Here is a 26,730-nt window from a genome sequence, read left to right as displayed (position 1 = left end):
GGCGCTTGCTGGACCAACCAATGGCACCCCGACTTGAGATGAACACGAAGCCGGAGGTGGACTTGGACGTGTCGTTGCATCCGCCCCAGTCTGCGTCAGTGTAGCCATGGAAGTCAAGGTCCATGCCAGCGTCGGCACCGTCATAGACTAGACACCAGTCGCGTGTCTTCTTGAGGTACCGGAGGACGCGCTTGGCCAGTTCCCAATGGCAAGCCTTGGGGGCGGCGCTATAGCGGCCAAGAACCCCCACCACATAGGCGGTATCCGGTCGGGTGCCCATCATCCCGTACATGAGCGAGCCCACTACGCTCTGGTAGGAGACGACGGGACCTCCGGGGACTAAGGCCATATGAGTGCGCACCTCATTGTCGTTCGGGTCATCGGCGGAGATGCGAGTGCTTGTGGACATGGGGGTGCTGACGCCCGTGCAGTCAGACATGCCATAGCGCTCAAGCACAGTGTCGATGTACTTCCTCTGAGAGAGGGAGATCGTGCGCTTGCCCGGGTGCCGGATGATCTCGATGCCCAGGAGGTACTTGGCGGGACCCAAGTCGCGCATCTTGAAGGAGGCGGTGAGCTTCTTCTTGATGCTGTCCATGAAAGGACGCGAGGTAGCGGCGAGGAGGAGGTCGTCGACATAGACGACTAGGAAGCAGACCTGCTTGCCGTCCCGGAAGACGTAGAGGCAAGTCTCCGAGTTGAGGCGCACAAACCCGAGCTTGTCGAGCTTGTTGTGGAGCGTCTGGTTCCACGCGCGACCGGCCTGCTTGAGGCCGTAGACCGACTTCTTGAGTCGCCAGCAGTAGCCTTCCCGGATGTCCACACCAGTCGGGGGAAGCATGTAGAGCGTTTGTAGCAGCTCACCATTGAGGTAGGCGGTGTTCACGTCCATCTGGTCAGTGTAGAGACCAAGGCGGACGGCGAGGGCAAGGATGATCCGGATGGACTCCAGGCTTGCAACGGGCGCAAAGGTGTCCTGGTAGTCAACTCCTTCCTGCTGAGTGAAGCCGCGCGCCACGATGCGCACCTTGTACCGCTCGATGTTCCCTTGAGCATCCTCTTTCAAAGAGAAGACATGCTTGGAGGTAATCGGCTTGACGCCCTCCGGGATGGGTACCTCCTCGTAGACGTCGTTCAGCTTGAAGCTGTTCAACTCCTCCGACTGCGCGTCCAACCACTTGTCGCGCTCTGGGCTCGCCATGGCCTGCTTCCAAGTGGTGGGAATCTTCCGCGCGCCGCTGCTCGACCGACCACCAGATGCTGCGCCCGCGAAGAGTTCGTCATTGAGAAAAGCAAAGTTCACTGACTCGCCCTCTTCGTCGGGTTGACCCGGGGGATCCCCACCCCCCTGGGTAGGCACTGGTGCAGGTTCTGGTTCGGGAGCTGGTGCCGGAGGTGGAGGAGGAGCTTCCGCCTGAGGTGGCTGCTCTCGACGTTGGCGATTTTCCTCGAGTTGCTGCTCGCGCGCGCGGATGTTCGCTTCGCGCTGCTTCCGCTGCTGAGCGGACACCTTCCGGTGGTTCTCCTGCCGCTCCCGGGCATTAATGTAGCCCTGGTCCTTGTGCTGGTTCGCTGTTCGCTCTTCTGGCTTGCGAAGGCCAGGGCGGCGTGATGGACCAGCGGCGGGGGCAGGAGCCGGCGGTGGTGTGGCCGGTGGCAGAGACCGGCGCGGTATGCGCGTCTTCGGTGGACGCGGAGGAGGCGGTGGCTCATCTGAGTCAGGTGAGGGCGGACGATTATCTCCCACTGGCTCTGGCGTGGGTGGGCGAGGTGCTCCCACTGACCCAGCTGCAGGTGGCTGGGCTGGCGCATCGTCGTCGTCATCGTCCTCGCTGTCACTGCCTGCATCTGGAGCAGGAGTGTCCTTGGGCGGCAGACGGAAGTACTTGCCAAAGTCCTCCCACTGCTCGGCAGACACATCGTCTTCGCCCGCGCGCATCTCGTCAGGAGAGGGGGAGGCGTCGTCAAACTTGACATGCCGGGAGATGATGACCTTCCGAGTGGCGATCTCGAGGAGCTTGTACGCCTTTGTGCCCTCAGACCAAGCGTAGCCTATGAGGATGCACCGGCGGGCGCGGTCGGCGAACTTGCCCTTCCGCTTCTTCTTTGGGATGAGCGGGTAGGCGGGGCAACCGAAAGGGTGCAGGGCGTGGATGTCAATTGGGCGCTTGACCTTGCGCATGCGGTTGATGGGCAGTTCTCCCTTCTGGCGGCTGGCGGGCGACAGGTTGATCATGTCGGTGGCGTACTCCATCGCGTACATCCAGTACTTCCGGGGAAGCTTGGCCGCGCAGAGGTTAGCGATCGCCCGGGTGACCAGCGTCTGGTTCATGCGCTCCGCTATGCCGTTCTGCTCAGGCGTGTAGGGCGCCGTCGTCTCGTGAATGATACCGCGTCGCCGGAACTCGGCCTCCATCTTGTTTGAGCAGAACTCGCCACCGCCGTCTGTGCGGGTGAACTCAACCCAGCCGGGGAGCCACTCCCACTGCTCGATAGAGTCGCGGTGCTGATGCTCCATGTCGATGCGCCACCGTCGAAGCTTCTTGTAGACCTCCGACTTCTTCTTCGTGAAGAGCGTGTAGACGCCTGAGGAGTAGTGGCAGACGATGACGATCCAGTAGAGGTAGCCGCCGATTGCAGCAGGGTCGACGGGGCCACCAACGTCGCAGGAGACGAACTGTAGCGGGCGCGAGGCGGGCGTGGTGCTCCGCTTGAAGGGGAGCTTCTTCATCTTGCCCATGACGCAGGGCTCACAGAAGGACGGGATGCCGGTGAGCGTGTCGACCTCCCCGAGCTGCCCATGTCGGACCATGTTGCGCAGGCTCTCGAAGTTCGTATGGCCCATGATCTGGTGCAGCCGGTTGATGTCGATGGCGGTGAAGGCGCGCTCATCTGTGCCGATGGGCTGGCAGTCGACGTGATAGAGACCGTGTTTGCGCGTCGCGACACAGGCGATATCGCCGGAGGAGTCGCGGATAGTACAGGCGTTGTCCTTAAAGGACACGCGCAGACCACGCTTGGTGATCTGGGGCACCGAGATGAGTGTCAACGCGAGGTCGGGGACATGCAGTGTCTTCCGAATAGTCAGCGCGCGCACACCGTCCGGTGTCTTAGAGGCGAAGCAGGCGGTGCCAATGCCTACTGCCTTGATGACGGACTCATTCCCGAGGTAGATGTTGCGCGGCGGGTCAAGGACACGGTAAGTGCTGTCGTCGAAGAGGCGCTCGTCGGGGGTCATGGTCTTTGACGCACCCGAGTCGACGATGTGCGAACCTTGGTGTCGCTGCGGTCGCTTAGGATCAGACTGGACATAGGCGGAAATCTTCTTGTAGGCACGGCGCGAGACGGTTACATGTGTGTCGTCTACATCCGAGTCCGAGTCCGAGTCCGAATCCGAGTCTGAGTCCTTCACCTTGTTCGCCTTCGCCTTCTCTGCCGCCCGCTCCTTCCGCTTCTTCAGCGCCTTCTCCTTCTGCCCAATGATCGTCTTGCACTCCTCGGTGGAGTGCCCCTCGCCGTGGATGACACAGGATGCCTTCGCCTTAGCCTTCTTCTTGCCCTTGTCCTTGGGCTTGCGCGGTGGGGGCGCGCGAGAAGAGGAGGCGGCGTACGCCTGCTCGTCGTCCGAGTCCTCCTTGCTGGTCACCTGTGCCATCAGCTTCGCCTCGACGTAGGAGAAGGTGAGGGGCGCGGCCTTGGAGCTGCCCGCGGAGATGCCGGATGAGACGATCTTCCACTTCTCTGAGCTGGGAAGGGAGGCGAGGAGGATGAGGGGGACGAGGTTGGCGTTGAGGGGGTAGCCAAGAGTGGCGAGCTGGGTGACCGACTGCCGGACGCGGTGGATGTGCGCGCTCATCGCCTCGCGGGAGACGTCTCCATCGTCGCCGTCGGCGAGCTTCGCACGGAAGATCTTGATCAGTTCGGTGACCGCCATCTCGCTGGTGTTGGTCTGCTCGAACTTCTCGACAAGCTTCTCCCAGAGTTCGCTCGCGTGCTGGTACTCGTGGAGCTCGAGGGCGATGTCGTTCGAGAGGTGCTCCCGGATGGTGGAGAGGGCGCGGGCGTTCCGCCAAGACCAGGTCTCCCTCCGCGCAACTTGGTGAGTGGTGGGGGAGGAGCCCGATCCTGTGGATGTGGTGGTGGTCGCCGCAGCGCCGGGTGACGTGGACGGGGGTGAGGACGTTGTCGGCGTCGGTGGAGTCACCGCAATCTCAGGGGGAGGGGATTTTTCCGATCCAGTCACCACGGAGGTGAGATCGTCCCTATTGAGGGCGTCGGTGACCCGGAGGCGCCAGAGCGGCCAGTCCGCCGCGTCGGTGAGCGTCGGGACCTTGCTGTCCTTGGGAGCCATGGCGCAGAGTGGGATAGAGTGAGTCGCAGATCAAAGTCTTGCTCGATTTAGGCCACGGGGCTCATAACCTTTCACGAGCTAAAGAAGCGCAGGACGCGCAAGACCTCAGTCTTCCTGCTAGTGGAATAGCGACTGATATTCATACCTAAAGAAGCGCAGGACGCGCAAGACTAAAGTACAGTCAGTAAATAGTATGAGTATAGTAAGTGAGAAACATACCCTCAGTCTTCCTGCTAGTGGAATAGCGACTGAGGGAAAAGAGATGTACAGTAAGGATAAATACGGACGCCCCTGGAGCGGCGTGGGAAAGTTCTTCCCGAATAGGAAGGCGGACCAAAAGCGTGGACGCGAGGCAAACCGTCCGCCCATGGGAGGAGGCAGACTCGCCCCTCTATACCCTACTTTTGACAGCATCTCGGCCTCCTCTTCCGCGTTCCGAGGGGACTGCGACGCCGACAAGCGGTTGTGCGTGTCCATGGGGATTGCTGAGTCCTTCGCGGACTCGAGACCATAGTGCCGCACGACGGAGTCGATGTAGGCGGTCTGCGAGAGCGAGATCATCCTCGCGGCGCGATCACGATGGACGGCGATGCCCAAGATCCAGTGGATCTCGCCCATGTCCGTGATCTCGAAGCACTCGCGTAGCTTCGTTTTGACGAGGTTCATCAGCTCCAAGGTGGAGGTGAGGATGGTCAAATCGTCTACAGAAGTAACTATGATGATCAGCTCGTTGCCTCGATGACGATAAAACACAGAATGATCGACTTCACACCGCTGCATGCCCAAAATCGCCTTCAACGTCGACCCGAACTTGATGTACCAGTAGCGGCCCGACTGCCGCAAGCCGTAGATGGGGCGCTTGAGGCGCAAGGACGTGCGGTGCGGCTCGGAGGATAGCGGATAGCCGGGGGGATGCCGGAGGTAGATCTCCTCGTCCTCGATGAGATCGCCGTTGAGGTAAGCGCCCTTGACATCGACCTGGTGGATCTCGAGGTCGAGTCGCGCACCGAGCGCGAGGCACGTGCGGATGGACGAGAGGCGAGCGACTGGGGCGTAAGTCTCGAAGAAATCCACACCTTCAACCTGCGTGAATCCCTGCGCCACCAGACGCGCCTTGTACCTCTCAATCCCTCCGGCGGCGTTCTTCTTGATCCTGAAGACCCATTTCGTGCCGACGACGTTCGCGTAGGGCGGCGTATCCACGACGTCCCAAGTTCCCATCCCCTGAAGCGTCGCTAACTCTTCCTCGATGGCACCCTTCCACTTCGGCCAGTCTGCGCGCGCCTTTGCCTCCGCCAACGTCCGCGGCTCGAGCCCCTCTGACTCGGCCGTCGCCGCCATCATTGCCTGTTCCTCCGTGGCGTCCTCGGGCAGCAAGATGCCGCGCGCAAGACGACCGCCGCTTTCGACAATGTCGCGCACCTTCCGCGAAGGCTTGCGCGCTCGGGTAGGTCGGCCAACATCCTGCTCGTCATCTCCTTCGTCGTCCGCGTTTTCTGGGGCAACGTCGGGCGCGTCGGGCGCGTCGAGCTGCTCGCCATCGCCGGCGTCGGCGCCGCTTTCGGAATCCGGTCCGACTTCCGGGGATTTCCCCATTGGGCGATTTGGACGACGCGTCGTCGTCGCCTCGTCGCCGCCAGCGAGCACAGGGCTGCCAGCACCTCCCTCCCCCTCAGACCGAAGCTCGGCTGGTGAGAAGGCGACACTGCGCTCCATGGTGACCGATTTGGTGTCCTTCCAATAAACGCGGTGTCCCTGGGACTGGTCCAATGCGCCCTCATCCTCCCCAAAGCCAACCCAGTAGCCGACGCGCGCCCGCGGCGCCAGCTTCGATTTCGGCTTGTGGTGCACGAAGACCTTGGTGCCCCACTCTGGGAGGTGAGCAAGGTTCGGTTTCCGCCCGAAACGAACCTCGTAAGGAGTCTTGCCACCAAGCGCGCGTGTTGAGGTGCGGTTCTTCAGCCAGCAAGCGTGTCGGACGGCCTCGTTCCAGAGCATGCGCGGGAGGCCGCTCGCATGGAGCATAGCGCGGACGCGCTCGAGGAGGGTGCGGTTGAGGCGCTCGGCGACGCCGTTGTGCTCGGGGGTGTCGTGCGTCGTCCAGTGGTGGACGGTGCCGCGGGATGCAAGGTGAGCGCGAAATTCATCGTCGATGTACTCACCGCCGACGTCGGTCACCAGGATCTTGATTGCGGCCTTGACGTGCTGAAGCATCCACGCCTCGTACGCCTTGTACGACGCGAATGTCTCGTCCTTCGTCCGCTGGAAGAAGACCGTCGACCATCGATCGTGATCGTCGGTGAACGTCGAGAAGTAGCGGACTCCCCCTTTCGCCTGTGTCGATGCCGGCCCCCAAACATCGGAGAAGACCTTCCCACCAGTCTCCGCCGCGCGCTCCCCTTCACGCTCCTTGTGCACCGGCCGACGAGTCTGCTTCGCGAAGATGCAAGACTCGCAGAACGTCTCGCCCTCGCCATCGTCCAACTCCACTCCATCGACGAAACCCTTCGCGACAAGGTTCTTCGCCGCCTTCGGCGCGATGTGCCCCATGCGCCGGTGGAAATCGTCGACCGTGAGCTTCTCGACGACCGCATGCGCGCCGCCAACGTCGGACTCGTGCACGACACGGTACAGGCCGTTCTTCGACTTCGGGACGGAGCCGAGGACCTTGCCGTCCATGTCGCGGATGACTCCATGACCGCCGCCAAAGGAGATTGTATAGCCGGCGTCGTCGAGTGCGCCGATCGAGATGAGCGTGTTGGAGATGGCAGGCGCATAGAGGACGTCGGTGAGGTGAATGGACTCGCCGTGACCGAGGGGGATGTCGACGGGCCCCTTGCGCGTCGCCTGGAACTGCTTCCCATTCGCGGCCTTGAAGGTGCGAGGCTCACATGCGGTGGGTGGTGACTTGAAGCGCGAGAGGTCGTTCGTCATGTGGCGTGAGCAACCGGAGTCGTAGACGTCGATGCGCGCGCCGCTGCGCGGGGGATCGCCTGCGGGGTCGATGCTGAGGACATCATCACCGACATACTCGCCGTCCGGCGAAATGAACTCGAGGTCGTCGAGCCCGACAAAGACATCGTGGAGCATGTTGAGGCTGGCCGACTCACGCGCGGGTGAGGGCTGAACAGGCTCCTCGTCGGACTCGTTGTCGCTGTCGAAGAAGTTGTCGCCATCGCCAAAGTACGTCTTCTCGAAGTCCTCGCCTTCCCAGTCGGGGTCGTAGTGGGAGCGCATGAATTCGATCCCCACCATCGCCGCCTCGACAGCTACGCGCTCCCTCGCGCAGATCATGTCCACATCCGGCCGCCTCAGCGGCTCCTGCACCGGCGAGTCCTCTGTCTCGCTGTGCTCATCGCTGGCGCACGATTCCCAATCGTCGCCGCTGATGCTCGCGCTCCGCATGTGCTCTCGCAGAGCCTCCATGCGCGCGACAATCTCTTCCTCGCTGCCGAGCAACCCGTGCTCGACGTCGACATACGAGGAGAGTGAGGAGGTGGGGGACGAGGCACGCGTGGAGTCCTCGCCCTCAAAGTCACTGACATCGCTGACGGGCTGTAGCGCGGGCATATCGTCGTCCGTTGCGTCGCTCCACGCATCCCAGCCTTCGTCGTCCTCCTCGGCGAGCCCGGCGAGGTCGTCGACAGCGTCGGACGCATCCTCATCGTCATCGGGCAAGCCCTCAAGGTCATCAACCTCTTCCTCCGCCTCCGCCTGGTAGGCGTAATCTTCATCCTCCTCTGCAACGTGCGCCTCACCCGGATGGCTCGGGCAATCGCGACTGATGTGCCCGACCTGATGGCACTTGAAGCACCGGCGCGTCTCCCTCGACTGACCGCGACCACGACCACCGCCGAACTGAGGACCACCGCGCGACATGCCACGAGGGGGCGCGCCGCCGCCGCGACCACCTCGAGGGAAGCCGCGTCCGCGCGGTTGACCACCGCGGAAGCCACTGCCACCGCCACCATAGCCACCGCCCGTCTCAGCCGCCGCAAGAACGACTTCCCGTGGCGCACTCGTGCGCATCGTCGAGTTGACCGCCTTCTCCGCGTGAAGGTACTCATATTGGCCAATAAGCGTCTCGACGATCTTCTGCGTCGGTAAGATCTTGCCGGTTGATAGGTGGTAGCTCTCGATGATGGTGCTGATGAACTTCTTGTACTCCGCGGGGATAGCGGCGAGAACGTGTGATCGACGCTCTGCCTCGGTGACGGCGTCCTTGCCGCCAGCGATGCGGATGGTGGTGATCGTCTTGTCCGAGTCCTCGAGGAACTTGCGCAGGTTCTCCTTCGAGTCGCAGGACTGCGCCGCCCAGCGGTTCTTCATGAGGGTGACGTAGATCTCGGACTTCTCCGCGAGCTTCTTGATGATCTTCACCCAGACGTCGTACACGCGACCGGCTTCCTCCACCACGGCCTCAGCAACATCGGTTGTGAGCTTGGTGCTGAGGAGGAGGAGGGCGGTGTTCTCGAGGCGTGTGTACGCGTTGTACGCCTTGAGATCGTCTTCGTACGTCGAGCTGGATGGATTGGTGGGCTTCTCGGGAGGGACGTAGTCCTCGTCGAAGAGGTGAGCGATTCCTGCACTCTTTGCGCCGATCGCCCATCGGAAGCTGAACTCGCGAAAATTTGAGCCATCCTCCTTCGCAATCGGGACCGATGCGAAGTGATCGATGCGCTGCCCGGTCTCCTTCAACAACGCGGGATCGACCGGTGTGGGGGTGACGAAGGAGTGGGCGATCCGGGAGGGGGTTGCAGTGCTGACGATTGTCGAGATGATCGGGGCGTCCGAGCCAGTGTCGGCGTCGGCGGATCCAGCATCGCCGTTGTCACTGCGGGAGGCGGAAGACATGATTTTTGAGTCGCTAGTAATTCTGGGCTAGAAGCTTGACGGCGGGGCTCATAACCTGTGAGAATCAGAGACCTTCGGGAGAGCACGGATATCGAGCTAGTGAGGCAACGATAAGCTCAGTGCTCGGTCTACGTAGTGAGAGAGCGACTATATTCACCTAGTGAGGCAACAATAAGCTGAGAGAGAGTAAGTAAACGGTAAATAAGGAGCGGCTTGGGCAGCTCACCTCAGTGCTCGGTCTACGTAGTGAGAGAGCGACTGAGGAGAGCGGCCGATCGGAAAGTGAAGATATACGGAGGCTTATGTAAGTATGTGGGACCGTATGGGTCCGTTTTGTGGGTCCGTGTATTGTACCCTATAAGGAAAGAAAAGCATACGTAACGGACTTGCGTCCGGATTGTCCATGGGTATATAGGTAAGTATAGTAAGTACTGACCTGCATCTCATCATCTGACCAGTGGAAATGATCCCCCACTTGAAGGTAAAAGGCGCTGAGGACGACATGTTTATCGGAATATGGGCGATGGACTATCTATCAGCGAGCAGTAGATGGTTCAGAGCAAGAGCGAGCTTCGTATATGCTGTATCCGGCTCGGAGATCGCCGAAGTTGAACCGCGGTCAGGTGACGGTGAGCCTGTGGGACCATTTCGAATCCAAAAAGAGCATGAACGAAGCAGGCCAGCGTACACTGGGCCCTGAAGACCGGACAGGCTTGCTGGAGGAGGACAAGTACCCCATCGCTGTAAAGCAAGAGAGAGAAGTCATCATCCATACAAGGACCTGCCTCAACCTCACAACGCAGGACGTCGGTGTCGGACTTGCCTGGCGGTGTAGAGTAGATTCAGAGCAGAAGCTACATAGGTATGATGTCCGACACCTCTGAGCCTCATCGGCAACACCAATTAGTCGTAGACCAGGGAGGCGCCCAATTATAATATGAGGACATGTTCAATATTCTCAAGTATTGGTTCCTTGCTAGTGTGAGCCCTGCTGAAATGACTTGAGCTGACCGTGCGTACAGTACACATTCGGGGACAGAAAATGTATGGCTAAGGACAAAAAGTGGAAACCTGGAGGACGCTTCGGCAATCACCGAAGTTGAACATGTCACGTGGATTATGAGTGACAACGCTCATCCGCATCTTCAATCCAAAGAGCCAGCTCATCTCGTGCTTAAGCGCCAGGAGTATAACATGCAGTATTTTGACTCGATAGCTGATAAATGCAGATATCCAAGCAGCGGAATGGATATGACACGCCGAAGTTTGAGTTAGCTCGCGAAAGAAGAATGCTCACCATGAGGCACGCATCGATGTCTAGAGCTCCCTGATAGACATAAGAAGAGCGCTAACTCATAAATAGTGGTCCACTGGCGTCACCGCTTTCGCGAAGAACGCGATAACCGAGAACATGCGTCTGCCTTGCCGCAGGACATAGAAAGAGATGGATGGATGAGATGAACGAGAGAACCCCCCGTCTAAAACCGCCATGGTAAGAGAGTGCATCGATGTTGTTGCTGAGCTCACTGTGGTACACAGTGGCAGCGCACTGCGTCGCCGGCGTCGCCATGGAGGGCGTCGCCAACCAATCCGTTCGCGGCGCGAGCCGGACCGTCGCCCGCGCCAAACTTGCACAAATCGAGCTTCAGTACGCACCGCGCCTTCTCCCCTACCCCCACGGTCTCGCCTGCTGCTCCAGTCATGGCAGCCGTAGACATCTCCAAACCCATCGCATTCTGCGAGCACCTGCAGCTCAGCAGCCTCGGCATTCAGCCGGGTGCAATATCATTCCAGGTGCGCACTGACGTGGACTGCATTTCGAATTTGACTGACGTTTCTACGCGTCCAGGTTCGTGTAGGCGAGCGAAAGACGCGCAGGCAACTGACATATACCTAAGAACTTGACGCTGGAGTCCGACCACTTCATTTGCGTGCGCAACGAGCAGAACCAGCTTGTCATCATCGACCTTACCGACCCCAACAATGTCCTCCGCCGACCCATATCCGCCGACTCAGCTATCATGCACCCACACCAAAAGATCCTCGCGTTGAAGGGTGCGTGCTGCGCTTCGTGCGCAAGAGGCAGGAGACCCAAGCACCGCGCGTTACGGCTCCCACCCTTGCGTAGTTGTAGAACTCCCCTCTGACGCGCTCGCCCAGCCCAGCGTACGCTGCAGATTTTCAACATCGAGACGAAGCAAAAGGTCAAGTCGCATGTTAGCAACGAGGACATTGTATTCTGGAAATGGGTCTCCGACACGACTATCGGCATGGTCACCGAGACCTCCGTCTACCACTGGACAATCGCCGACAGCACCTCCCCGCCTCAGAAGATCTTCGACCGCCATGCCACTCTCGTCGGCTCGCAGATCATCAACTACCGTGTCACGCCTGACGAGAAGTGGATGGTGGTCGTCGGCATCTCGGGCAACGCGTCGAACCCCTCTGCCTTCAAGATCAAGGGCGCCATGCAGCTCTACAACAAAGACCGTGGGGTCAGCCAGCCTATTGAGGGTCATGCTGCAGCATTCGCAGAGATGAAGCTCGACGGGCACCAGCATCCCACCAAGTTGTTTACCTTCGCCGTTCGCACAGCCACGGGCGCCAAGTTGCATATCGTCGAGATTGACCACCAAGCGCCCGACCCTCCGTTCACGAAGAAGGCCGTTGACGTCTACTTCCCTCCTGAAGCGACTAACGACTTCCCTGTGGCCATGCAGGTGTCGAAGAAGCACGGCATCGTCTATCTCGTCACCAAGTTCGGCTTCATTCATCTCTACGACCTCGAGACCGGTGCCTGCATATACATGAACCGCATCTCTGGGGAGACCATCTTCGTCACCGCAGAGCACGAGGTCACTAACGGCATCATCGGTGTTAACAAGAAGGGGCAGGTCCTCTCCGTCAATGTCGACGAGCAGACGATCGTTCCCTACATCCTCACTACCCTCAACAACACCGAGCTCGCATTTAAACTTGCCAGTCGTGCGAACTTGCCTGGTGCGGATGACTTGTACATTCAGCAGTACCAGCAGCTGTTTGCGAGTGGGCAGTATGGCGAGGCGGCGAAGGTCGCAGCCAACTCGCCTCGTGGCATTCTCCGGACGGCACAGGTCATCGAGTCTTTCAAGCAGGCGCCCGCTCCCCCTGGCGGTCTCTCGCCCATTCTCCAGTACTTCGGCGTGCTGCTCGAGAAGGGCGAGCTCAACCACTACGAGTCTCTTGAGCTCGCACGCCCCGTTCTCCAGCAGGGCCGCAAGCAGCTCCTCGAGAAGTGGTTGAAGGAGAACAAGGTGCGTGACTACGTTGTATATATCTGGCCTCTTCGCTTACCCATCCTTCCAGCTCACCTGCAGCGAGGAGCTTGGTGACATCGTCCGCCTGCACGATATGACGCTTGCCCTGAGCGTTTACCTGCGCGCGAACGTCCCGAATAAGGTCATCGCATGCTTCGTCGAGACCGGCCAGATCGACAAGATCGTGCTATACGCGAAGAAGGTCGGCTACACGCCAGACTACGTTGCGCTTCTGCAGCATGTCATGCGCGTTGACCCGCAGAAGGGCGCGGAATTCGCCGCGACGCTGGTGAACGATGAGACCGGGCCGCTGGTCGATATTGAGCGGGTACGTGCTTCCTTCAAACGAAGGTGAAGGTACGATTGATGTGACGTGCTATAGGTCGTCGACATCTTCATGTCGCAGAACATGATCCAGCCGGCGACGTCGTTCTTGCTGGACGCGCTCAAGGACAACAAGCCGGAGCAGGGCCCGCTGCAGACGCGCCTGTTGGAGATGAACTTGATGCACGCGCCGCAGGTGGCGGATGCGATCCTCGGGAACGAGATGTTCACCTACTTCGACCGCCCGCGGATTGCGAACTTGTGCGAGAAGGCGGGCCTATTGCAGCGGGTATGTCCTTCGCGGTGAGAGAGGAGGACTTGATGCTAATAAGTATACAGGCTTTGGAGTTGTACGAGGATCTGGCGGATATCAAGCGTGTCATTGTGCACTCGACCGCTTTCCCTGCTGATGTGGGTGTCGATCGCTCAACAAGTGAGGATGTGGACTGACACCGGAGTTTAGTGGCTCGTCAACTTCTTCGCCAAGCTTACCACCGAGCAATCGATGGCCTGTTTGCAGGAGATGCTCAAGGTCAACATCCGCCAGAACCTGCAGGTCGTCATCCAGATTGCGACGAAGTACTCGGACATCCTTGGTCCAGTCAAGCTCATCGAGATGTTTGAGAGCTTCAAGAGCTTCGAGGGTGAGCGAAGCAACTGCACACATAGCGTAGAATTACTGAAGGCGCGCAGGTCTGTACTACTACCTCGGCTCCATCGTCAACCTCAGCCAGGACCCGGAGGTACACTTCAAGTACATCCAGGCTGCTACCCGCACCGGTCAGATCCGCGAGGTCGAGCGTATCTGCCGAGAGAGCAACTTCTACAACCCGGAGAAGGTCAAGAACTTCCTCAAGGAGGCCAAGCTCGCGGACCAGCTCCCGCTCATCATCGTCTGCGACCGCTTCGACTTCGTACACGACCTCGTTCTGTACCTCTACCAGAACGGACTTGTCAAGTTCATCGAGGTGTACGTGCAGCGCGTCAACTCGGTGCGCACGCCGCAAGTCATCGGTGGTCTCCTCGACGTCGACTGCGATGAGACGACGATCAAGGGCCTGTTGGCGTCGGTGACGGGCAACTTCCCGATCGACGAGTTGGTACAGGAGGTGGAGCAGAGGAACCGGTTGAAGTTGATTCTGCCGTGGTTGGAGGCAAAGGTGCAGGCTGGGAGCCAGGACCCGGCGGTATACAACGCCATTGCGAAGATCTACATCGACAGCAACAACAACCCGGAGCAGTTCCTCAAAGAGAACAACGTGAGCTTACATGACTTGTTGTTCGGTCGGGTACCCATGCTAATCATGTCATGCAGTTGTACGAGCCCTTGGTTGTCGGCAAGTTCTGCGAGAAGCGCGACCCGTACTTGGCGTACATTGCGTATGCTAAGGGCTTCTGCGACGATGAGCTCATCGCGATCACGAACGAGAACTCGATGTTCAAGCAGCAGGCGCGCTACCTCGTGAAGCGTCGCCAGCCTGAGCTTTGGGCGCAGGTCCTCGTTCCGGATAACATCTACCGCCGCCAGCTCATCGACCAGGTCGTTGCCACGGCCATCCCCGAGTGCACGGACCCGGACGATGTCTCGGTCACTGTCAAGTCCTTCTTGCAGGCCGACCTTCCGATCGAGCTCATCGAGCTGCTCGAGAAGATCGTTATCGACCCCTCGCCGTTCAGTGACAACCGCAACCTGCAGAACCTGCTCCTGCTCACCGCCATTCGCTCTGACAAGGGCAAGGTCGTTGGCTACATCAACAAGCTCCAGAATTACGACATCAACGAGATTGCGCGGATCGCGACGGAGCACGGTTTGTTCGAGGAGGCGTTCACGATCTACAAGAAGTACGAGCAGCACGCGCAGGCGATGAATGTGCTTGTTGAGCACATTGTGTCGATTGACCGTGGGCTGGACTACGCGAACAAGGTGCAGAAGCCGGAGGTGTGGAGTCGCTTGGCGAAGGCGCAGCTTGACGGCTTGCGCATCAAGGACGCCATCGGTATGTCTTGAAGCTGGCCAGATGGTATGTACCGTACTCACGATGTGACCAGACTCGTACATCAAGGCCGAGGACCCGAGCAATTATGCGGAGGTCATCGAGATCGCCGGTCGCGCCGGGAAGCACGACGACCTCGTCCGCTTCCTCCAGATGGCGCGCAAGCACCTGCGCGAGCCCAAGATCGACACCGAGCTTGCGTATGCCTACGCGAAGACGGACCGCCTGCACGACATGGAAGACTTCTTGGGCATGACGAACGTCGCGGATATCCTCGAGGTCGGCGAGAAGTGTTTCGAGGACGAGCTCTACGAGGCCGCGAAGCTCTTATTCCAAAGCATCTCGAACTGGGCACGGTTGGCGACGACACTTATCTACCTCAATGAGAACCAGGCTGCTGTCGAGAGCGCGCGGAAGGCTGGCAACACTCAGTAAGTCTGATTGGATGCAAAGGCTTCAGCAAATGCTGAGGCGCGTGTGTCTAGGGTCTGGAAGCAGGTGCACGCCGCTTGTATCGAGAAGGGCGAGTTCCGTCTGGCACAGATTTGCGGTCTCAACATCATCGTGCACGCGGAGGAGCTCAGCGCGCTCGTCAAGATGTACGAGTGGAGAGGGCACTTCGATGAGATCATCAGCTTGCTTGAGGCTGGTCTCAGTCTTGAGCGTGCACATATGGGTATCTTCACGGAGTTGGCGATCCTACTCAGCAAGTACCGGCCGGCGAAGCGTGAGTGGTTCCTTTTGCATGCAAGCAGACTACATTGCTGACGCGAATCCAAGTCATGGAGCACCTGAAGCTCTTCGTGGCCCGTATCAACATCCCGAAAGTCATCCGTGCCGCCGAAGAGGGTCACTTGTGGCCTGAGTTGGTGTTCTTGTACATCAAGTACGATGAGTTTGTGAGTTGCCTGTACTACCGATTATCAGTTCTGCGCTAACCGGTGGACAGGACAACGCATCCTTGGCTATGATTGAGCGCTCTGCGGATGCCTGGGAGCACAACATGTTCAAGGAGACCATCGTTCGCGTGGCAAACGTCGAGATGTACGCTATTTGCTTCCATGCTGGTATCATTATCTGACATCGCTGCAGCTACTACAAGGCCCTCAACTTCTACCTCGCCGAGCAGCCGACGTTGCTGAACGACTTGCTCACCGTCTTGATTCCTCGTATTGACCACGCCCGCGTTGTCCGCTTCTTCAAGTCGGCAGACCACATGCCGTTGATCAAGCCATACCTCATCGCCGTGCAGCATGTACGTCTGGGACTCTTGGCCAAGTATTGTTTTGCATCTAACATTCCTCCAGCTGAACATCGAGGCCGTCAACGACGCGTACAACGACTTGTTGATCGAGGAGGAGGACTACAAGACCCTCCGCGATTCAGTGGACAGCTTCGACAACTTCGACTCCATCAGCCTCGCCAAGCGGTTAGAAAACCACGACCTGCTCGAGTTTAGGAGATTGGCCGCCCACTTGTACAAGAAAAACTCGCGCTGGGAAGAGTCCATCTCGCTCTCAAAGCACGACAAGTTGTACAAGGATGCGATCGTCACTGCATCTGTGTCCGCATCGACGGAGGTCGCTGAGGAGCTCATGTCGTACTTCGTGGACATCGGGAACAAGGAGTGCTTCGCGGCGATGCTGTTTGTGTGCTTCGACCTCATTCGGGAGGATGTCGTGGAGGAGCTCTCGTGGAGATTCGGCCTTGCGGACTTCGAGATGCCGTACAAGATCCAGTTGAAGCGCACGATGACGGAGAAGGTGGGATGGCTTCTCTGTGGGATAAGTGCAATGACTAACGTGTTCCTGCAGATCAAGCAGCTCGAGAAGGAGGTGAAGGAGCGGGCGAAGAAGGAGGTGCAAAAGGAGCAGGCCGAGGCCGAGGCGCCTATCATCAACCCGGGTAGCACGCTGCTCCTGACGAACGGCTTCGCAGGGCAGGCGCCGCCACCGATGATGAACGGCGGTATGCCACCGGTACGTTCTGCGTCGTTTTGCTTTGCTCTCGCTCGTACTCATCGCCATCCTCGCAGATGATGACTGGCTTCGGCGGGTACTAAGCGTGTGCTCCTCTCGGACGTTGGGTAGATTTCGGTACTCGCTCTGTTTGAACGCAGCCGGGAAGAGGAACGGCTGGCCGATGCGCTGTCCGGCTTTGTTTAGTGTTATATATGTTACTATGGTGGACATTGTCATTAATCTCATTCTCTCAATTGTCTGGATAGTCGTTGGAAAACCTGAGCTTGGGCGACCAATCGCTGCGTCGATGCATGGACTTCAGTCGAGTATCCTTTATTTTCCGGGTCAGGTCAATATCCAGACAGACTTGAGGTGTTTGCAAGGAAGTAAGATATAGTCGTTGCGTATCATAGTTGCTTCCCATGCTCAAAGAGACCTTTCCTGAAAAGCGGAGGATCTGCGAGAACAATGGGCCAATTTGGCGCAGGTGCCCAAACGCGGGTCAGCTGACTCAGCAATCTTTCGCGCACTCTGAACCACCATCATCTCCAGTCGTGTATTCCTCGAGCTCAATCCCAGCCTCGCCTATGGCGGGACTCCTCTCCCCCAAGCCGGTATCCTACTATCAGCAACAGCACTCGCCTTCGTACAATCCGTACATCAATCGGGGCCTGTCCGCGTACTCTGAGACGCCCCCGCTCGCCGGCGGCACGAACCTCCTGCCGCACCAGCAGATCGGGCAGTACGGCGGCACGACGACGCCCGGGCTGAGTCTGCAGGATGATGGGAAGATTGCGGCGCTTGTGGTGCAGCTGTTGGACCATAACACGCGCGAGGGTGCGCTGCTGGAGCTGAGCAAGAAACGGGAGCAGTACGATGATCTAGCCCTCATCCTGTGGCACTCGTTTGGTGCGTCTGTGTGACTCTACCTTCCCGAAAACTTACTGACGAGACGCAGGTATAATGCCGGCACTGCTGCAGGAGATCATCGCGGTGTATCCGCTGCTGACACCCCCGAATCTGACCGCGCATGCGTCGAACCGCGTCTGCAACGCTCTCGCTCTCCTCCAATGCGTGGCTTCACACTCGGAGACGCGTCAGCTGTTCTTGAGCGGTACGTGAAAGAAAAGAGCCTGCCGATCGCTTGCTGACGCGTACGGATAGCCCACATACCCTTGTTTTTATACCCTTTCCTGAACACCACCTCCAAAACGCGTCCTTTTGAATACCTTCGCTTGACCTCTCTGGGCGTTATCGGCGCTTTGGTAAAAGTGAGTGGCATATACACCATGCTATCGGGCAGGACTGACTTTTGACTAGCAAAATGACAATAACACGGTCATTCATTTTCTGCTCTCGACGGAGATCATCCCCCTTTGTCTGCGTATCATGGAGACCGGATCCGAACTCTCCAAGACAGTCGCGATCTTCATTGTCCAGAAGATCCTACTCGACGAGACGGGTCTCACGTACATATGCCACACATACGAACGCTTCTACGCCGTCGGCACCGTGCTCAGCAACATGGTGAACCAGCTTGTCGAGACACAAGCCGTGCGTCTTCTCAAGCACGTCGTGCGGTGCTACCTCCGCCTATCCGACAACATTCGGTACGCTTATAAGGCTTCAGCGCGTCCGTGAGCAAGTTTCGCTGACGTGACCTAGTGCGCGCGAGGCGCTTCGGGCCTGCCTTCCAGAGCCGCTGCGCGACAACACGTTCGCGGCGCTGCTGAAGGTGCGTGTGTCTCGATCTGCGGGCATGCATCGTACTGACTAGATTGGTCTACAGGGCGACATGGTTACCAAAAGATGCCTTACGACGCTACTCAACAACTTGAACGAGCCTTAGACGCACAAAATGGATTTCATGGGTTTATATCTATCTCAACATCGTCGCAATCGCTGCCTGCTCCTTCTGGACACTGCACTAAAATGTATCTCCAGCCCTTGTACTTCTGTACCGTACATATCGTCTCCTGTAACTCACTCAACCTTCGGCATCTAATAGTACCTAATGGCGTATCTATGTGGACTTTCGGACTGCGTTTCCCTTTCGTCCAGTGTTGGCTAGTTTGCGTGTCTGGGTCCGCGCGGACGCCTGGCACGGGCTGCTCTGCGCGGTCGACGTCCAGAACCGCCGGCCCTCCGGTCGAGGTAATGAAGCTCGTCAAATCCGGAGTGTGTCAGCTGATATTTCGGCGCACTCTAATTTCGCTCCGCGCGATCGTCAGTTGCACCACCCGCTCCTTGCCTCCTCCCACCATGGCGAACACGACGGTGGCCCTTAACGGCGAGCACATCGCGCTCCCCTTCCCGACGACCGCGCCCCTATACTATGTCGACCGACCGAACATCTTCGACGGGATCTCCGACCAGTGGGCGTCGCTCGCGGGACCTCTCATCGCGTACTGGGGCCTGTCGCTGTTCTTCCATTGGCTCGACATGTCCGAGTGGAAGTGGCTGGACAGGTACAGGATACACGAGTCGGCGGAGGTGAAGAGCAAGAACCTCGTCTCAAGGCGGGAGGTATTCGTCGCGGTCGTCTTCCAGCATATCGTGCAGACGGCGCTCGGATACTTGTGGCTGGATGACGAGCAGGCACCTGCGGACCATATCGCCGGCATGGCGAAGATTGCGAACGCATTGGCCCCCGCGACTGCTACGATCTTGGGCGCGTCGCGCTCCCTCATGTACCTCCCCGACATCGCGTACTTCGTGTATTGGTGGGCAATCCCCACCGTGCAGCTGTTGGGTGCTATGTGCGTCGTGCCCCCCTTCTCTTTATTGCGTTGAGCTGACCTCCCTCTAGGGTCATCATCGATACCTGGCAGTACTTCCTTCACCGTCTCATGCACGAGAACAAATGGCTCTACCGCCAGTTCCACTCCTGGCACCACCGCCTCTACGTGCCATACGCCTTCGGCGCGCTCTACAACCACCCCGTCGAGGGCTTCCTCCTCGATACCGTTGGCGCCGGCATCGCCGAGGCCGCCACCGGCATGTCCCTCCGCCAGGCGCTCGTCCTCTTCGTCGTCTCAACGCTGAAGACGGTCGACGACCACTGCGGGTACAAGCTCCCCTTCGACCCGCTGCAGCTCATCACGAGCAACAACGCGGACTACCACGACATCCACCACCAGCAGGTGGGCATCAAGTCGAACTACGCGCAGCCGTTTTTCGTGCACTGGGATACGCTCCTGGGCACGCGGATGACGCGCGGGGATATGGCGGAGCGCAAGCGGAAGCTGCTGGAGAAAAGGCAAAAGGCCGAGTAGATGGCCGCTAATGTACTTGTGTTCGCGGTCGTTGTGTGTTTGATACCTGGTACCAGCTTCTCGTCTTCTCGTTCGCCCCTCTACATACGTTTACACCCCTCCCCTCCCCTCGATCACTCGGCTGTCCGTCGTCCCCCGCCCTCCAAGTCGTGTCTTCTCGCCTTCCAGGACGTCTGTCGCCTCTCAGCTGTAATGTGTCTATCATTTATTGGTTATCTGTCGTTCATGGATGTACTCTACCTCCCAGCTCCTTACAGTTCCTGGCATAGGATTAATCGAATCGGTCTCAATGTACACACGATGCGCGAAGCCCTTGTATCTGGCTGTTTGATGCTCTGAGTAAGGAGGTCAGAGTCGTGAGGTAGCCCTACCTTGATCGTCATGTCGCCATGTACGGTTGGCGTCCCTCTCTTCCTTTCTATAATGGTCTTTACTGGTGACACTGCCCAGTGCTCTGCAGTAGCACTTGAAAAATCGTACAGTGTTACAATCGAATGAAGGAGCCGCTGGGTCCTCCCCGTACTCGCAAGGGAGATTGTTTAGATTGATATATCATTGGACGACGTACACGACCACCTCCGCTACCCTATTTCGACCCAAAAAGCTGTCGGAACTTGCTCACTGGGACGTGCTTCTCCATACATATCGTCGCGAACCCGCCCCTGATCGGCCCCAGCTCAACCACCACTTGTACAGCCGATTCTGATGCCATAGAGAGGTCCGGAGCGAGCTCTGACGGACGCACGTTGACACTGTGTACCGGTACGGCTTGGTCGAGAAAGTCGACCGTGACGATGTAGAGCTTCTTTTCCGACGAGTCGGCGAGCTTCGCAGCATACTTGTCGATCACGGGGAGGATGACGGGGCCGGCGCGAAGGAGGTAGTTGAAGGCCAGTCTTGAGGCGTACTGGATCTCGATGGGTGAAAGCTCGCTGGACTCTAAATATGTGGCATATTAGGTGTGTCCGGTTGACTAGATGGAGCGAATCTGCGCACCTTCGTCAAGCGTGAAACGAGGAAGAGCGCGGTCGCAGATCTTTCTATGTGCCGGCCAGTGGACTTTCTGGCAGGCCGGCGAGCAATACTTGATACGGAAACAGCGGCAGTTCTTCAGCTGCTCTGTATCACCTGCTGGATGAGCGTGCGGACACTGGAGGAACTCAGTGAACAGGAACTTAGTTACGATAGCCACTGACCTCGTCATTGCCACATTTGCTTTCTGGGTCCAGCGTCTTCATGATGGCCAGTCGCTCGAGGTACTGTGCGTCTAACGAGAGATCGGTACAGATCTTTACGTGGCTGAAGGTGAACTCGGGGGTGATAGCAGGGTGGATCTCTCCGAGGACACGGGCGACAGGCAAGAAAACGGAACGCTTGAAGATGTATGCACTGAGAGCACTGAGCCCAGCTGTGGTCTGTCCGCCAGCGCTCAGCTTCATCATGAGCGGCAGGACACCCATCCTCAGCGCCCAGACGAGCGAGCGATCGTCTTCCGCTGTAGACCAGATCTTGTGCAGCAACAGGCAGGCATATGCACCAGGGAGCTTCGTCGATTCATCCGTGCCCAGGTTCGCTTCGCGGAGCAACTGCACGAGCAGGTGGATGGTTTCGCGAGAGTGCAGCGGTATGGGCATGGTAGACTGGGCCAGATAATTGAGCGCCCGAAATTGACTTGAGCACATGTCGGGTTCCAGCACGCCCTCAGCGTCTTTGCAGTACTGCAGGTTCCTGACAGCACATCTGTAGAAATGGCTTGGGAGCATTCGGGTCATTAGCATCGCCTCTCTGATCGCTGGGGAGTGCGCCTGGAAAGTCGCGACGTCAGGATAGTAGGTGAGCTTCGCAATGGCCTCCGCGATGGACTCAAAGATAACCAAAGCCTGAGAGTCAAAGTGAACGGTGGTGTTGGTATACTCGGGGAAGTGTAGCCAAAGATCGAAGAGCAAGCTGAAGACCTGTGGCGTCTGCTCGATCAGGTCGAAGGAGGAGCGTTTCACGGCGTAGAGCGAGTCATAGGCGCACGCGAGGACCTCTGCGACCTGCATGTTGAAGGGGATGAATTGCTGCTTGGGATGGATGAAGTCGAGCCAGCGAACGAGTGAGAGCCACAAACGACGCGTGCAGTGCATTGTGGCGTCAAAGAGGGCTTGGTTCTCGGGTTCGCCGTCTGTGTAGGCGACGACACGGGTAATGGCTCGGATGGCAGTCATCGCACCGACTACTCGGGGATCCTTGCTCTGGCGCTGGTGTTCGTTCAGCACAAAGGGATCGACCTGCAGCTCTTGAAAGGTGTCTTTGAGTGTCAAGAGTGTCGTGAGTCTCTCTTCAGCCCGTGCTTTACGGGAGGGGAGGATGTTATCGAGGGAATTAAGGATGCGCATGATCTCAACGGGGCGAGAGACTGCCATGGTCGAGTTGTCCGCCGCGTTGGAGATGAACGTTCAGGACAAAGGGGCGGAGATTGCCGGGGGACGTGACATCGTGGACAGTCACGATCCAAGTGACAGAATGTCACAGTACAATATAACGATATGCACAACTACTGACATACGTTGACTGAACCAGGCGCAATAGTACTTCGAATGGAGCTCACCCATTGGGCAACGATACTGCATGCTCATCACTTGGTGTGGGCAAACTAGCTCTGCCTTGTGCAGTTCAAGCGCAGAGCTGTGGTCATGTAGTTGGTTTGGCTCGCAAATCTCTTATACATCCTCGTGCCATCTTGAGCGCATCTGAAGTGGCAGTCGCCCATCTTGCGTTAGTATGGGACCCCGCTACCTAGCTTGTGAAACCCGGAATTAGCCGCCACATTGTAGGTCCAACGTCACGCCTATGTCACGTGGCATCGAAGTTCAACTTGGGATTCGGAACCCACTGACGTCACCAAGGTTCATCCGATATCCAGACTCTTCACCCATCTTCGCAGCTTCACCCAACAGTCATCTACGTTTCCTGCTGGAGATATGCCTACCAAGCGTGTATGTACTTGCAAGACATGGTGGGTGATGTCTGACCTCAATATCAGATTGCATTCACCGTTCATGGCCTCGTCCAAGGTGGGGATCGTTACCGCGAGAAATCCGAGTATTGTAAGGCTAAATAATATGGCGTATGAACAGGCGTGAACTATCGGTAAGTGCCTTCACAAGCGACTGACCGGTAGGGCTTATGCGACCAATCATGACAACACACAGGAATTTCGCCGTCCAGCGCGCGGTTACTGACCATGTCACTGGTTGGGTGAAGAATGCCCACGACGGGACGGTGAGTTGGCCAAGCTGCGCTGACTCGACATACCTGCTCATGCGATGCTCGTAGGTCGTGGGCGAGGCGCAGGGCGACGAACAGCAGCTGGAAAAGTTCATCAAACACCTGAGCCAAGGGCCGCCTGCGGCAAATGTTACCAAGGTCGAGCAGCGGGAATTGGAGCCGAAGGAGGGGGAGGACGACTTCCAGCGCAGAAGATAAATGTACGCGATTGCCCATAAGGAAGCCCTGATTGAACGTCAGGAAACGCACGACGGTCATACCTAGACGACGACGCGCACTTGAAGATTTAGAGGAGCGAAGCCGTTCGATAGACATATACATTGTGACATGCTTTATTCCTGATGCAGTAAGGCAGCAGTAAAAATGAAGGTCGTATAACATGTGTACATAGGGTTCCATAAAGAGTCCACGCTCGGCCAAATCATAGTATACATTCGACATACGGGCAACGTCGGCTTGGATCGCTCCTGCTCCTTGGCACCTCCAGCGCTTTACGGCGAGTCGATGCATGTACAATCAACAATTTCACTCGTCCCCTTTTAGAATTTTGACGTGCACTGCATGAACATGCGCCCAATACCCTGTCGAGTCCCGCCACTCGTGGTGCGGACCACATAATGCGCATGTATAGCGCCCGTTCAAGTGCTCCAAAGTCCCCATATGGTTCGAGACGCTGCTGTTCTTCAACCCCTTCGGCGGCTTCGCCTCGGGTAGCGCTTCGTCGAGGACCTCCGGCGCCGCGCCCTTGTACTTGTACAGCCTGTAGTATCCCACCGGCCGCGATTGCATCGCCTCGATGGTGCTCCTGCACACGCAGATCGGGCAGAAGAACTCGTCGGCCTTGATGTCGACGCCGTGATCCTTGTGGATGTGCTTCAGGATGGCGGTCTTCGTGGGGCGAACTGGCGCGCCGCAGCGCGGGAAGAGGTCGGTGGAGGTCGGGTATTTGTCCGTCGCTTGAGCGGTGTCTGGGATGCTGGCGTCGCAGGCGAGCGCGGTGAGCACGTCGCGGGCGGTGAGCGGCTTAGACCCGGTCGTGTCGAAGGGGACGCGGACGGGCCAGGGACACGGGCGAGACTCGTGCACAAGGGGGTCTAATCCGGGGATGTGCTCCCACTTCTTGCCACCTCGTGAATTGTAGTGTTCGAACGTCGGCGTGTGGGCGCGGGGAGAAGGCGAGGCCTTCCATTTGATGTGCATGGGACCCTCGGTCGTCGTGGAGGGCGCGGAGGCACAAGATACCGTAGAGGGAACCGAAGCGCAGGAGCCCGTAGACGCGGAGGAGCAGGGTTTCGAGGAGGAGGGAGAAGTCGTAGGGGGAGGATACGGTGCCGCGGAGAAGCGAGCTCGCTGAGAGACCGGAGGGTGCGAGGATACAGAAGCGCGCCTAGGATAGTCGGAAGGTAGTCGAGGCGTAGAATAGGCAGACCATGGAGGGATATGAGAGAACTTTTTTCCGGTTGAAGAGGGGAAAAGCGGCGGATTGTTGACTGTTATAGGCCGTTGCTTGACCTGGGAGGTGCTGGCGAGTCCGGCTCCGTGCGCATTTTCGACCTTTGGAGTCAAGTCTTCGACAATAAAGTCGGTGCGGCCCTTGTGGTAGACGACGACCTTGAACGGATACGACTCGTCGGCGAACCTATAAAGAGGACCTTCACTCAGCAAAGCAGGCTCGGGGGACTCAGGAGTTGGCGGCTCCTCGTCTGGGTACCGGAGAGTCATGCCGTCGAGGTCGTCCGTGCTACTGATGTCTTGCTGAGTTGCACCAGCGTCTTGCTGCACGTCATCAGGGTACTGTAGAATGTCGTCGGGATACTGAAGAGTCGTCGCATCGAGGTCGTACATATTGGCGTCTTGCTGCGTATCTTCCATCGGCGGCGGCAGAGGCACGACAATTCGTGGCGGCGGCGGTGGCATGCTGTCATCTGCGGGCTCGAGCTTGGCCTCCAGCTCTTGCGCGAAGCGCTCGATCTCCTCGATTTTGCCGGTGAAGCCGTCGTCTTGTGACTCTTTGTCTTCGTCGGCGAGCTCGGCGCCTGCTACATTTTCGGCAGTGTCGCCCGCGGGTCGATCGCAGGTATTGTCGCCAGCGAGTTCATCGACTGTGCTTGCGCGTTGATCGATTTTGCGGTTGCCCGCGAATTGGTCGACTTCGTTGTCGTCGGCGAGTTGGTCCATTTCCTCGTCTTCTGCAAGTTGGTCGACCTCCTCGTCGTCGGAGATGTCCATGTCGGAGTCGGTGGCCTCGCGTTTGACCGTAATTTCCGGTCGTGGACAGGCACGAGGCTGAGTGGCGGGCTTGCCATTGGATTGAGTCGAGGGCGTGGGCGCTGCGGCGTAGCTGGGCGTGGCTGGAGGGTCGTTGACCATGACCTTGGAGGGATTGGTCATGCCTTCGGGGCGATAGAACATGTCCTCAGGGTGACTGCGCATGGCCTCTGGGTCATTGTTCAAGGCCGGAATGCGGTTGATCGTGACTTCGGGGGGAGTGTCCATAGCCTCAGGCCGGTCGGAACTATCGATCATGGGTGTTCGCGCATGCTCCTCTGCCTGCCTTTGGAAGTGCTCCATCGCAGGCCTTTTCCCGACTGCAATCCATTCCTTGACGGTGCCGGCGTACTCGACGTCGCCCGGATGGAGTGGCCCAGGGGGATAACGGAAGACAAAGTGCGGCGATGGCGCTTGGTTACTTCGTGAGCTTTCCTCACTGTCCCTCAGCCCGGCGACAACGGCATCTTGGATGCTTGGGGCGAGCTCGTTGGTGAAGAGGATATGTTGACTGGAAATTGCGTCAGTATCGTCGTCGAAGAAAATGACCGAGGCGAAGGAGGTCGACGGGGAAGCCCCGTTGCGGGTGGGTGCCCGACCGTCGAGGGAAGGTATCCAAGGTAGAAGGGAACTCACCCGCGCAATGCATCGTCCGAAATGAAGTCTGGGACGAGGATGCAGCGATATCTGAAGCCGACGTAGTTGTCGCTTGGGCTGGCCATTTCTGAGGTGCAGAGAAGGGTGGGAAGAGGTTACGAGCAAGGTGTGGATCCAAAAGCAACATTCCGCTTGCGAGTCCACGACTTTTATACCTGCCACCGGTGGCCATCGTCCTTTGGCCATTGTCGATCATAAACAGTTCATATATGGAAGGCGGTGTTAATTTCGGGAACAAGGCCATGCATGATGCATGGCCAGCTGCAGTGTTTTTGCTTCGGGATGGCCAGGGGCAGCAATGACAGATGCCTGTCCCCATTCATAGATTGCATGGCCAGAGCGGAGCGGCGCTGTTGTTGCCGAGATGTCGAGAAGATCGATGGTGATGTGCATTCCATAGCCGACAGATTAGGGTGATGCATAATGCTTCTTCGAGGCTTGCGGAGAGCCACAGCGTATCCGGCGTTCATGCTGTCA

At 58.2% G+C, this 26,730-nt stretch overlaps 10 protein-coding genes across 10 annotated transcripts; 4 read left to right on the top strand and 6 right to left on the bottom strand.

The window, feature by feature from the left end:
- Positions 1-5,991: 5,991 nt before the first annotated feature.
- SCHCODRAFT_02535345 (uncharacterized protein) lies at positions 5,992-6,366 on the bottom strand (the record flags this gene model as incomplete). Its single annotated transcript, XM_050343574.1, has 1 exon — positions 5,992-6,366. A coding segment is annotated over exon 1 (357 nt), but the record flags the coding sequence as incomplete, so codon positions are not given.
- A 319-nt stretch (positions 6,367-6,685) lies between these two features.
- SCHCODRAFT_02455998 (uncharacterized protein) lies at positions 6,686-7,117 on the bottom strand (the record flags this gene model as incomplete). The annotated part of the gene is made up of 2 exons (XM_050342575.1): positions 6,686-6,931; positions 7,007-7,117. Coding segments are annotated over 2 exons (357 nt in total), but the record flags the coding sequence as incomplete, so codon positions are not given.
- A 33-nt stretch (positions 7,118-7,150) lies between these two features.
- On the bottom strand, positions 7,151-7,318 carry SCHCODRAFT_02474785 (uncharacterized protein; the record flags this gene model as incomplete). The annotated part of the gene is made up of 1 exon (XM_050342733.1): positions 7,151-7,318. A coding segment is annotated over one exon (168 nt), but the record flags the coding sequence as incomplete, so codon positions are not given.
- A 1,329-nt stretch (positions 7,319-8,647) lies between these two features.
- On the bottom strand, positions 8,648-9,351 carry SCHCODRAFT_02618188 (uncharacterized protein). The gene is made up of 2 exons (XM_050344859.1): positions 8,988-9,351; positions 8,648-8,923 (listed from the first exon to the last, which is right to left on the bottom strand). Exons 1-2 carry the CDS (start codon positions 9,203-9,205, stop codon positions 8,728-8,730), a joined length of 414 nt encoding a protein of 137 aa, XP_050201028.1. The 5' UTR covers positions 9,206-9,351; the 3' UTR covers positions 8,648-8,727.
- Positions 9,352-10,580: 1,229 nt separating this feature from the next.
- Positions 10,581-17,204, top strand: SCHCODRAFT_02618183 (clathrin heavy chain). Its single transcript, XM_003033190.2, has 18 exons — positions 10,581-10,697; positions 10,745-10,999; positions 11,104-11,260; positions 11,366-12,498; positions 12,551-12,829; positions 12,884-13,114; positions 13,165-13,236; positions 13,289-13,469; positions 13,519-14,084; positions 14,141-14,822; positions 14,875-15,250; positions 15,305-15,546; positions 15,600-15,718; positions 15,769-15,863; positions 15,912-16,074; positions 16,127-16,582; positions 16,634-16,798; positions 16,855-17,204. The coding sequence occupies exons 2-18, from the start codon at positions 10,907-10,909 to the stop codon at positions 16,879-16,881; spliced, it is 5,037 nt and encodes a 1,678-aa protein (XP_003033236.1). The 5' UTR covers positions 10,581-10,697; positions 10,745-10,906; the 3' UTR covers positions 16,882-17,204.
- A 127-nt stretch (positions 17,205-17,331) lies between these two features.
- Positions 17,332-18,831, top strand: SCHCODRAFT_02618182 (Rcd1-domain-containing protein). Its single transcript, XM_003033189.2, has 6 exons — positions 17,332-17,689; positions 17,739-17,894; positions 17,945-18,051; positions 18,101-18,390; positions 18,446-18,515; positions 18,570-18,831. Exons 1-6 carry the CDS (start codon positions 17,368-17,370, stop codon positions 18,627-18,629), a joined length of 1,005 nt encoding a protein of 334 aa, XP_003033235.1. The 5' UTR covers positions 17,332-17,367; the 3' UTR covers positions 18,630-18,831.
- A 148-nt stretch (positions 18,832-18,979) lies between these two features.
- On the top strand, positions 18,980-20,494 carry SCHCODRAFT_02746395 (uncharacterized protein). The gene is made up of 2 exons (XM_003033188.2): positions 18,980-19,539; positions 19,590-20,494. Exons 1-2 carry the CDS (start codon positions 19,043-19,045, stop codon positions 20,053-20,055), a joined length of 963 nt encoding a protein of 320 aa, XP_003033234.1. The 5' UTR covers positions 18,980-19,042; the 3' UTR covers positions 20,056-20,494.
- Positions 20,495-20,554: 60 nt separating this feature from the next.
- SCHCODRAFT_02746394 (uncharacterized protein) lies at positions 20,555-22,498 on the bottom strand. Its single transcript, XM_003032567.2, has 3 exons — positions 21,252-22,498; positions 21,052-21,205; positions 20,555-20,994 (listed from the first exon to the last, which is right to left on the bottom strand). The coding sequence occupies exons 1-3, from the start codon at positions 22,461-22,463 to the stop codon at positions 20,642-20,644; spliced, it is 1,719 nt and encodes a 572-aa protein (XP_003032613.1). The 5' UTR covers positions 22,464-22,498; the 3' UTR covers positions 20,555-20,641.
- A 454-nt stretch (positions 22,499-22,952) lies between these two features.
- On the top strand, positions 22,953-23,827 carry SCHCODRAFT_02618175 (Acylphosphatase). Its single transcript, XM_003033187.3, has 5 exons — positions 22,953-23,036; positions 23,084-23,114; positions 23,178-23,190; positions 23,253-23,322; positions 23,377-23,827. The coding sequence occupies exons 1-5, from the start codon at positions 23,022-23,024 to the stop codon at positions 23,524-23,526; spliced, it is 279 nt and encodes a 92-aa protein (XP_003033233.1). The 5' UTR covers positions 22,953-23,021; the 3' UTR covers positions 23,527-23,827.
- Positions 23,828-23,853: 26 nt separating this feature from the next.
- SCHCODRAFT_02571890 (uncharacterized protein) lies at positions 23,854-26,683 on the bottom strand (the record flags this gene model as incomplete). Its single annotated transcript, XM_003032566.3, has 2 exons — positions 26,233-26,683; positions 23,854-26,107 (listed from the first exon to the last, which is right to left on the bottom strand). The coding sequence occupies exons 1-2, from the start codon at positions 26,316-26,318 to the stop codon at positions 23,854-23,856; spliced, it is 2,340 nt and encodes a 779-aa protein (XP_003032612.1). The 5' UTR covers positions 26,319-26,683.
- Between the last annotated feature and the right edge of the window lie 47 nt (positions 26,684-26,730).

This window comes from Schizophyllum commune (assembly GCF_000143185.2).
Source record: "Schizophyllum commune H4-8 unplaced genomic scaffold SCHCOscaffold_4, whole genome shotgun sequence".
Classification (NCBI taxonomy): Eukaryota; Fungi; Basidiomycota; class Agaricomycetes; order Agaricales; family Schizophyllaceae; genus Schizophyllum; species Schizophyllum commune.
This window is presented reverse-complemented; position numbering and strand designations above follow the sequence as displayed.

Bases quoted from the DNA above. Each gene is read 5' to 3' on its own strand.
- SCHCODRAFT_02618188 (XM_050344859.1), bottom strand. From the start codon at position 9,205: ATGTCTTCCGCCTCCCGCAGTGACAACGGCGATGCTGGATCCGCCGAC. The intron at 8,924-8,987 runs CTCAAATTTTCG...GGAATCGCTCAC, and splicing joins CCGATTGCGAAGGAGGATGG to CTCTTCGACGAGGACTACGT.
- SCHCODRAFT_02618183 (XM_003033190.2), top strand. From the start codon at position 10,907: ATGGCAGCCGTAGACATCTCCAAACCCATCGCATTCTGCGAGCACCTG. The intron at 12,830-12,883 runs GTACGTGCTTCC...GACGTGCTATAG, and splicing joins CGCTGGTCGATATTGAGCGG to GTCGTCGACATCTTCATGTC. The intron at 16,075-16,126 runs GTACGTCTGGGA...ACATTCCTCCAG, and splicing joins ACCTCATCGCCGTGCAGCAT to CTGAACATCGAGGCCGTCAA.
- SCHCODRAFT_02618182 (XM_003033189.2), top strand. From the start codon at position 17,368: ATGGCGGGACTCCTCTCCCCCAAGCCGGTATCCTACTATCAGCAACAG. The intron at 18,052-18,100 runs GTGAGTGGCATA...ACTTTTGACTAG, and splicing joins TTATCGGCGCTTTGGTAAAA to CAAAATGACAATAACACGGT. The intron at 18,391-18,445 runs GTACGCTTATAA...GACGTGACCTAG, and splicing joins CGCCTATCCGACAACATTCG to TGCGCGCGAGGCGCTTCGGG.
- SCHCODRAFT_02746395 (XM_003033188.2), top strand. From the start codon at position 19,043: ATGGCGAACACGACGGTGGCCCTTAACGGCGAGCACATCGCGCTCCCC. The intron at 19,540-19,589 runs GTGCGTCGTGCC...ACCTCCCTCTAG, and splicing joins GTGCAGCTGTTGGGTGCTAT to GGTCATCATCGATACCTGGC.
- SCHCODRAFT_02746394 (XM_003032567.2), bottom strand. From the start codon at position 22,463: ATGGCAGTCTCTCGCCCCGTTGAGATCATGCGCATCCTTAATTCCCTC. The intron at 21,206-21,251 runs GTCAGTGGCTAT...GAGTTCCTCCAG, and splicing joins GCAAATGTGGCAATGACGAG to TGTCCGCACGCTCATCCAGC. The intron at 20,995-21,051 runs GTGCGCAGATTC...CCACATATTTAG, and splicing joins TCGTTTCACGCTTGACGAAG to AGTCCAGCGAGCTTTCACCC.
- SCHCODRAFT_02618175 (XM_003033187.3), top strand. The intron at 23,323-23,376 runs GTGAGTTGGCCA...CGATGCTCGTAG, and splicing joins AGAATGCCCACGACGGGACG to GTCGTGGGCGAGGCGCAGGG.